The 9244-nt window shown below is 39.3% G+C and overlaps 1 protein-coding gene across 1 annotated transcript in view; it reads right to left on the bottom strand.

The window, feature by feature from the left end:
* The window catches only part of LOC105809516 (zinc finger protein 841-like), a 56987-nt gene that overhangs the window by 40520 nt on the left and 7223 nt on the right, over positions 1-9244 (bottom strand). Inside the window, exons 2-4 of the mRNA XM_012643338.1 lie at positions 7096-7222; positions 6482-6610; positions 4-2309 (exon numbers count right to left, since the gene is read on the bottom strand). Of these exons, the coding sequence (XP_012498792.1) occupies positions 4-2309; positions 6482-6610; positions 7096-7222 (2562 nt within the window). The remainder of the gene's footprint in view (positions 1-3; positions 2310-6481; positions 6611-7095; positions 7223-9244) is intronic.

Raw genomic sequence — 9244 nt, 5'->3', positions numbered from 1 at the left:
GACAATGTCTAAAGGCCTTGTCAAATTCAGTGTATTTGGAAGGTTCTCTCTAGTATGTTTTATCTGATGTTTAGAGAGGCCTGAGCGGCTAATAAAGGATTTGCCACACTCGTGACATTTATAAGGTTTTTCTCCAGAATGAATTCTTTTATGTTTATTGAGGTAGGACCACTGTCCAAAGGCCTTTCCACATTCAGTACATTTGTATGGCTTCTCTCCAGTATGATTCCTCTGATGGTACACCAGCTTTGACCTTTGGATAAAAGTTTTACCACATTCATTACATTTATAAGGTTTCTCTCCAGTATGCATTACCCGATGGTTAACGAGGATTGAACGCACTCTAAAGGCTTTGCCACACTCATCACATTTATAAGGTTTCTCTCCAGTATGAATACTCCGATGACGTGCTAGGGGTGAGCGATGACGGAAGACCTTGCCACATTCATTACATTTGTACGGTTTCTCTCCAGTATGAATTCTCCGATGACTTGCAAGGTTTGAAGTGGAATTGAAGACCTTGCCACATTCTATACATTTGTATGGCATTTCTCCAGTATGTCTTCTCTGATGGTAAACCAGGCTGGCCCTATGAATAAAAGTTTTACCACATTCACTGCATTTGTGTGGTTTCTCCCCAGTAAAATTTCTGTGATATCTTACAAGTTTTGAACTTTGCACAAAAGCCTTGCCAAATTCATTGCAATTGTAAGATTTCTCTTCAGTATGGATTACCTGATGTTTAGTAAGGCTTGAACGCTCACTATAGGCTTTGCCACAATCATTACACTTGTAAGGTTTCTCTCCAGTATGAATTCTCCGATGACGTGCTAGGCATGAGTAGTAACTGAAGACCTTGCCACATTCATTACATTTAAAAGGTTTCTCTCCAGTATGGATTCTTCTATGAATTGAAAGGTTTGCACTGTAACTGAAGACCTTGCCGCACTCATTACATTTGTAAGGTTTCTCCCCAGTATGAATTCTCAGATGTCTTTCAAGGCGTGAACTTTCACTGAACACTTTGCCACATACATCACATTTATATGGTTTCTCTCTGACATGGATTATCTGATGTCTAGTGAGGAGTGACCACCAATTAAAAGCTTTGCCACACTCATTACATTTGTAAGGTTTTTCTCCAGTATGAATTCCCCGATGACGTGCTAGGGATGAGTTGTGACTGAAGACCTTGCCACATTCATTACATTGGTAACGTTTCTCTCTGGTATGAATTATCTGATGTCTAGTGAGTAACGACACCAGATTAAAGGCTTTGCCACATTCATTACATTTGTAAGGTTTTTCTCCGGTATGAATTCTCCGATGCCTTGCAAGATGTGAATTTTGACTAAAGACCTTGCCACATTCATTACATCTGTATGGTTTCTCTCCAGTATGAATTCTCCGGTGCTTTGCAAGATGTGAGGTTTGACTGAAGACCTTGCCACATACATCACATTTATATGGTTTCTTTCCTGAATGGATTATCTGATGTGTAGTGAGGCATGAGCCCCGTTTAAAGGCTTTGCCACACTCATTACACCTGTAAGGTTTCTCTCCAGTATGAATTCTCTGATGAATTACAAGGTTGGAACTTTGAATAAAGGACTTTCCACATTCTTTACATCTGTATGGTTTCTCTCCAGTATGAATTCTTCTGTGATTTACAAGATTTGAATTATGATTGAAGACCTTGCCACATATATCACATTGGTATGGTTTCCCTCCTGTATGGATTATCTGATGTATAGTGAGTAGTGAGTTCCGATGAAAGGCTTTACCACACTCGTTACATTTGTAAGGTTTTTCCCTAATGTGTGTTTTCCGGTTTTGTGTGAGTAATGAAGGATGCATAAAATCATTCCCACCTTTACTTGAAATGTTGGTTTGGATACTAGGAAGAACTCCTTGAAGTGGTGAAACTGAGGAACCACTGTTAATTGTCCTCTCAATTTGATTACATTCATAAATTTTCCCTTCAGTTTGGAATTTCTGCAGTTCAGCCAGATTTGATTGAAAGCTTAATCTAAGCTGATTTTGAACAGGCTTATTTTCTGCATGTCCTGGATCATGTCCATCTCTTTTACCAGTGAGATTTTTTTTATGGGTCATTGGCACTCCTTTATAATTTTTTCCACCATCTCTGCACTGAAACTCAAAGTCATGTATATTTTTCTGCATTTTCCTGAAGTAAAAATCTACATCATGGCTTTCATGTCTTTCCAACATCACTGTTTGGAATTTTTCTCCTGTATTACAGTTCTCTATTGGTAGTAATTCCTTGATCAAACATTTAGAAGAGATATCTACAAGATATAATGAAACATGGGTTTCCTATTAATTACAATTGGCAAATAAATATTTCATATTGAAAACATACGACACCAATAGTAATATTTATACTGAACAGCTATGAAACCTTTCCACCATGATTTTTAGGGACACAGAAGGAGCATAATTCTTTAGTAAAGAAAGGGTGATTATATGTAATTCAAATCAATTTTAGGGAAGCCCAGTTTTAAACACCCTATGACCAAAACATGCATGTTGTGCAAACATGTATTAGTACTAAAAGAAGTTGTTTTCCATCATGATCCCAAAGTACGCCAACTGTCAGTAAACATATGGCTCTCTCATAATTGAAGGGAAAAAATTACATATATTTACTTCACATTTATTGTGAACAAATAAATGCCAAGCCACAGCACAATATATTGTAATGGTAAATAACCACAACAAACTCATCTAATGAATAATCTAGTAAATGGTAATTTAGAATTAATACCTTTTGCAACAATCTGGATGGAAGTGGAGACCATTCGCCTAAGTGAAGTACCTCGAGAATGGAAAAATAAACACCACATATACTCACTATTAAATTGGAACTAACTGATGAGCACACATGTGCACAGAGGGAAGTAAAACTCAATGGAAAGCAACCAGGGGATGGGGGGAAGAGAAGAGGGGAATAAATCAACCTAATGGGTACTATGAACACTGTTTGAGAGACAGTCACACCTATAGCCAGGACTTAGGCATTACAAAAACAATCCATGTAAACTAAAGCATTTGTATCCCCTTAATATTTTGAAATTAAAAAAAAAAAAAGAGTAGAGAAAAAGCTCTCCTGCATAAATTCCTATAAATTTTCCCTAAAGCACTGGTTTTCATAATGTGATTCCTGGACTCAGCATCAGAAGTTCTGGGCACTTGCTAGCAAAGCAAATTCCTGGCCCCTACCCCAGACCCACTGAACCAAAAACTCTGAAGGTAGAGCCCCAGAAATTTGTGTTCTCACAAACCCTCCAAAGGATGCTGATGCACATTCGTTTGAAAACTACTGCCCTGAAGAAAATTTTATCTCCATCTTAAAGAGACTTTGGAAATTGATTTTAAATCGGGACAATTTTGATATTTGGGCTTGTAGTAAATTAAAAACATGATTCCTTATAAGATAGTTGAGATAACCTTTAAATTATAAACAGAAAATTTTATACTATCATCTTACTGAATTATCATTTGGAATAGCAATTGTACATGAATTGCTATTATGTTTTCAATACTTTTCTATGAATTAATGTTTTCAATACTTTTCTAAAATCAAGTTTTGTATTCCATGGCTGCCTTTGATCTACTCACAAATAAAAGTGAACAGCCATCAAAAAAAAAAAAAAGAATTACAACCCAAAAACCAGCATGACCCTGATACCAAAGCCAGACAACGACATTACAAATAAAGAAAACTACAGAGCAGTATCTCTCATGAATGCTGATACAAAAATCCTCAAGAAAATATTAGCAATCAAAACTCAACACAACACATGAAAAGAGCTGTACACCATGACCATGTGGGACTCATTCCTGGAATGTAAGGATGCTGCAACCTAAGACAGCAAATGCAATGCTCCACATTAACAGAATGAAGGAAAAAGCATTTTAAAAAAAAATCAATACCCTTTCATGACAAAATCACTCAACAAATTGGGAATAGAATGAAACAAACTCAACATAAAGAGGCCATATATAAAAAGCAGAAAATACAGGTTTTATAAGCCAGTGGAGAAGCCCTTGAAGTGAAAGAAATGGGCTAAGTGTAAAATAAGATGAGACATTTAAATATTAATATACTAAGATGGGCATGATGAATCTAGACAGGGGGAATAATTATTACAATACAGTATTTGTTATAGAAAAAAAACAGTAAAATTTAAACAAAACTCAACAAATTATATTTAGAAAATTGAAACATACTGTAGAAAAGCAGTGTATCTTATATAGCAAAGTATGGCCAATCAATGTAATAGTATCTCTGCAATTAAGAGTAACTTAATTAAAATATATATATTCTCAAGATAGCAAACAATTCCAATTTAAAAGTGTAATAAATTTAATTGACAAATGTATACTTTAATAGTAAGAATTAAGTAAGATGAATCAGAAGTGAAAGGAATAACTACAACTATCTTACCAAAATATAATGGAGTATGTGTAAGTTTTAGGTAAACTGCTACTGGGCCTACCATCTATAGCAAAGAAGAAAAACTTGTAAAATATATAAAACAATATGCACTCCCCAGTAACCACATATAGCAACATAAAACAAAGAACACTGAGTATCCTCAGAAATACAGAACTGATAATTAAAAATAAAATTCATTTATAATACATGGAAATGTACAAGATGAAAGTAGCAGTAGCTTAAATTATGGTGGACTTAAAAAACATAGAACTAATTTAGGCTGGGTATGGTGGCTCATGCCTGTAACACCAACACTTTGGGAGGCCAAGACAGGAGGACTGTTTGAGACCAGGAGCTCAAGACCAGCCTGGGCAACATAGTGAAACCCTATCTCTATAAAAAAAAAAATACGAAAAATTAGTCAGGCATGGTGGCACACACATGTAATCCCAGCTACTCAGGAGCCTGAGGCAGGAGGACCACTTGAGCCCAGGAGTTTGGGCTGCAGTGAGCTATGATTGCACGACTGCACTACAATCTGGGCAACAGAGTAAGACCCTGTCTCTTAAAAAAAGCAAAAATAGAAAAACATAGGCCTTATTCAACTTCATGAGCTCCTTCAATAAGATGCATCAAACTCATATTCGTTGTAGGAGAGTGAATGATGGAACACACTGGGCAAAAGAAATGTTGCATGAACAATGGTTTGGTCAACAGCCTCATAGAGATGAAGTTGTCAAATTCGACAATGTTCTCCTTAGGAGAAATTCCTACATCATTTATTGCTGGCTCAAAAAGGATGACCTTAGTAATAGTATATGTGATCAACATTGTCACAGTGCCCCTGCGGGATGCTTTTCTGACACTAATCAAAACCCAGAATCTCATACTTTCTGAATATCATGGGACAAGCTTACCACTCTATTCAGTGACTTTAATGGGCAGGTTTGTATGTAGCGGAATGATACTGAAAGATATTGGTCAAAGTGTTATTCTTCAAGAATTTTCTGTTAACCAGTAAGCCCACTCCATGGAATAGTGCACGACATGTTGTCCATAACCTAAATGTGGGTTATCACAACAGAAAAAAAGGATGGCATGTCAGACCCTAGGAATGTGTTTATCAAAAGCTAGTTTCAGAGGCGAAATCAAACAAACTTAAAAGAGATACAAAATCAGAAGAGTCAAGGTTTTTCTACATTCTTGTAGCAGATAGAACACTGGGAGAGAGAAAAATCCAAACATATTTGGGGGTCAGATTTTCAGGGATCTTGAGATAAGACTCTGTGCTCTGTCCATAGACCCTAAGCTAAGAACTTGAAAGGCTCCCCTTGTCAGACTGAGAATCAAAGAGAGGACCTTTGTGTTGACTATCTTTACAGTTCCTCGAGTAACAATCTCAGACGACTCAACCCACTCCCCTGTCACCCACCTGAGAAGAGTGGCAAAAGTGGAACTGAAGAAATGACTGAGGGACCTGAACAGAGAGAGCCTGAGACAGCTCCCTGCAATTTCTAGGCTGCACGTGCAACGGAAGTAGGCCATGTCTTCCCATCTCCTGATTAGGTCTTCCAAGCACAGGAAATGGGAATGGAACCGGGATAGGTCAAGGCATCAGGACCAGGAGGCCACAGTTCTGACCTATGTGGATGGAGAACTGAGCATCAGATGGAATTGAGTACAAAAGGAGAGACCACGGGGGCAAGAGACCCCTTGGAAACGGCCTTCCCTGTGCTGCACAGAATCAGGGAAGCAAAGAGTTCACGGAAGCCAGATGTCAGGTGTTGTCCATCATGACAAACACTTTGCCTTGGTCTCTGTTGAGCTGCAGCACCACTGGAGGGTGAAAGGATAAATTTTTACAATGTCTGAAGAACAGAGTGATAAGTAGGGAAGAAGAATTTCTTTTCAGGGCTTACAGGAAATCTTTTGTTTTCCCACAGGACTCTCCCACTTGCAGAGAGTTTCCCAAACACTGCATAATGACGCGGCTTCCACCACGCTCATCTGGGCTCTTACCTGTGTTCACACTTTTGATCCATTTCCCCCTATGTGGGTTTCTCGCTACTTTCGCTTGGCTCTCCACAGTCCATGGCTCTTTCCCTTGCTCCAATATAGAGATAATAGTCAGGTCAGGAAGAGAGACTCCTGCTTACAGACAGAAAGGAAGATGTGCTGTGACCTTTCCAGAATCCCGGCCCCATGTTTACACAGGAAGAAGACATTATAGATGGATCAGAAAAATACTTGACAAACTCATCCACTGACTGGCTCTTTCTGAAAGTTTAGGCCACACTGTAACACGCAGGTATCTCGCTCTCTTCCAGGAACTACTGAATCAAAAGCACAGGGCAGAAAACAGGGGGAAATTGGATATTTTAAAAGTCTGCCATAAGGTTTCACGCAAACTGCAGCTCTGGAACCACTGCTGTGCAACAAAGGGGCAGGGTGTCTACACAAAAGGGACAGTTAAAGGCCAGATGCCACGTTGTGAAGCTTTTCATTTTGAATCAACAGGGCTTCTTCAATCTAAGTCAAACAATACAGGTGCTCCAAGAGGCACAAAAATACACAGGGAAAATACAAAAATACACAAGGACAGATCCCAACTTCTGGAGGGAAGTTATCCTCACCCACGGAGACCAGGTTCCTGTAATTCTCCAACATCACGTCCCTGTACAAAGCCCTCTGAGCAGGGTCCAGGCACGTCCACTCCTCCTGAGAGAATTCTATGGCCACATCCTTGAATGTCAAAGGTCCCTGAAATGAAAACACATTTCAACAGGCGATTATGTGGAAGAGTTCTTATCGTCACACAAAATGAGAAGAGGAGAGAACTGTAAGGATCGATTTGATTGAAGTGTATGTTTTGACATATTAATGTAAAGCATTTGTGAGAAAGTTATGTGTCCCTAATTTTGGTTTGTTATAAATTCAATAGAGATGATGATATCCTGTAAATCAGTGTGGATTTCTCATTTTTGTGGATAATACAATAAATATACAAATGAGAAATCAACACAGGTTATCTCTATAAAAATATTGGATGTTATGTGATACTCACTATCATATACCAAGTGATATTCACTATCTAGAAGAGCTAGAGTTCGAGCGGCATGTTCAGGAGAGGACAAAGTCCATAGCGATTTTAAAGAAAATTCAAAATCTAAAAACTGTGCTAATGATAGCAATAGCAGTGACTGAAGTTTTGGAACGTTTCCCAAGAGCTAGGCATTACTCCAAATGCTTTACATGTACTAACTCAAATAACAACAAAACAGCCCATAAAAGAAAGATCTGTTCCCATCTTACTAGGAGACAACTGTGTCACAGATACTCTACGAAACTCACCTCAGATCGACAACCTGGAGATGGCAGAGTAAGCACCTGAACCCAGCTGTCTGGGAATTAGAGTTGAACCGAAAGAATCAAACAGTTAAATAACAGCTATAGTATGTTTTATTATAGTCTCTCTGTGCTGCTGTAACATAGTAAGACAGACTGGGTAATCTATGAACAATGGAAACTTATTTCTCACAATTCTGCTGGCTGGGAAGTCCAAGATCAAGGTGCCATTAGGACTGGTAACTGGCGAGAGCTGCTCCCTTTTTCCAGGATGGTATCTTGTTGCTGCATCCTCTGGAGGGGAGGAATGCTGTGTCCCCATGTGGGGGATGCAAGGGGTAAAAAGCAGTGAACGTCCTAGGTCAAGCCCTTTTATAAAAGCACCGAATTCCATTGACAAGGGTGGAGCCCTCATGACTCAATCTCCTCCTAGAGGCCACACCGCGTAGTACTGTTGCAGTGGGGATTAAGTTTCAACATGGATTTTGGAGGAGAAAAAGATCTGAACCACAGCATTCTACCCCTGGCCCTCAAAGTTAATGTATTTCTCACACACAAAATACATTCATTCCATCCCAATAGACCCCAAAGTCTTGACTTGTTCTACTACTGTTTCAAAAGTCTGTAGTTTACAGTTGCATCTAACTATAATCTAAATCAAAAACTCAAAGGTGTGTTTCGCCCTGAGGCAAATTGCTTTCCAGCTGTGAACCTGTGAAATAAAACAAGTTATGTGATTCCAAAATACAACTGATAAGCGATACTCCACCAGAGACCGTGCGGAAGACCCACTGAGTCTGTGCATGAAGCTGAAGGAAGGACTAATATTAACCCCTAGTTTATTATAATACTAAAATCTCTGCCCTGGGAGGGATTTATCTGCCATTTTTTGATCATGGGCCACATGTACTAGCATGATCTCTCACTGCGCTTTGTGCCCTGCACTCCACCCCAAACACACAATGATGCTCACACCCTTCATGCATTGTTCATTTCACCTGCAGAAAAAACCCCTGACACTGTTGGTCAGGGAGGCAGATTTTAGGCAATTCATAACCTCCCCCTCCCTGTTGATGCATCCACGGAAATAAATCCTTTCCTCCTGACAATCCTCACTGTCTAGTAACATGAAAAAATGTAAACTTCCAAAAATTTGCAAAATAAAATATTGCACAGAACATTCACTGAAGAATCTCATAATGACACATAAATAGATCTTGACACCTTGCACTGACTCTTGCCACAGAACTGACAACAGGAGCTCCCCACTGAGGCACGAGGGATGGCGGAGGATGGCACAGGGAAGGGGAGCCTGGATTCCTCCAGGCTGGGCGACGGAAGAGTGACTGCTTCTTCTAGGATGGGGCATTCCCTACTTTGCTAGATCCGGCAAGACTCCCCCATAACCCCCAGCTGCAAAGGTTCCCTCTCCTAACA

Source organism: Propithecus coquereli, unplaced genomic scaffold (assembly GCF_000956105.1).
Source record: "Propithecus coquereli isolate 6110/MARCELLA unplaced genomic scaffold, Pcoq_1.0 Scaffold196, whole genome shotgun sequence".
In the NCBI taxonomy this organism is placed as follows: domain Eukaryota; kingdom Metazoa; phylum Chordata; class Mammalia; order Primates; family Indriidae; genus Propithecus; species Propithecus coquereli.
The sequence above is the reverse complement of the archived record's forward strand: the minus strand, read 5'-3'. Positions and strand labels throughout refer to the sequence as shown.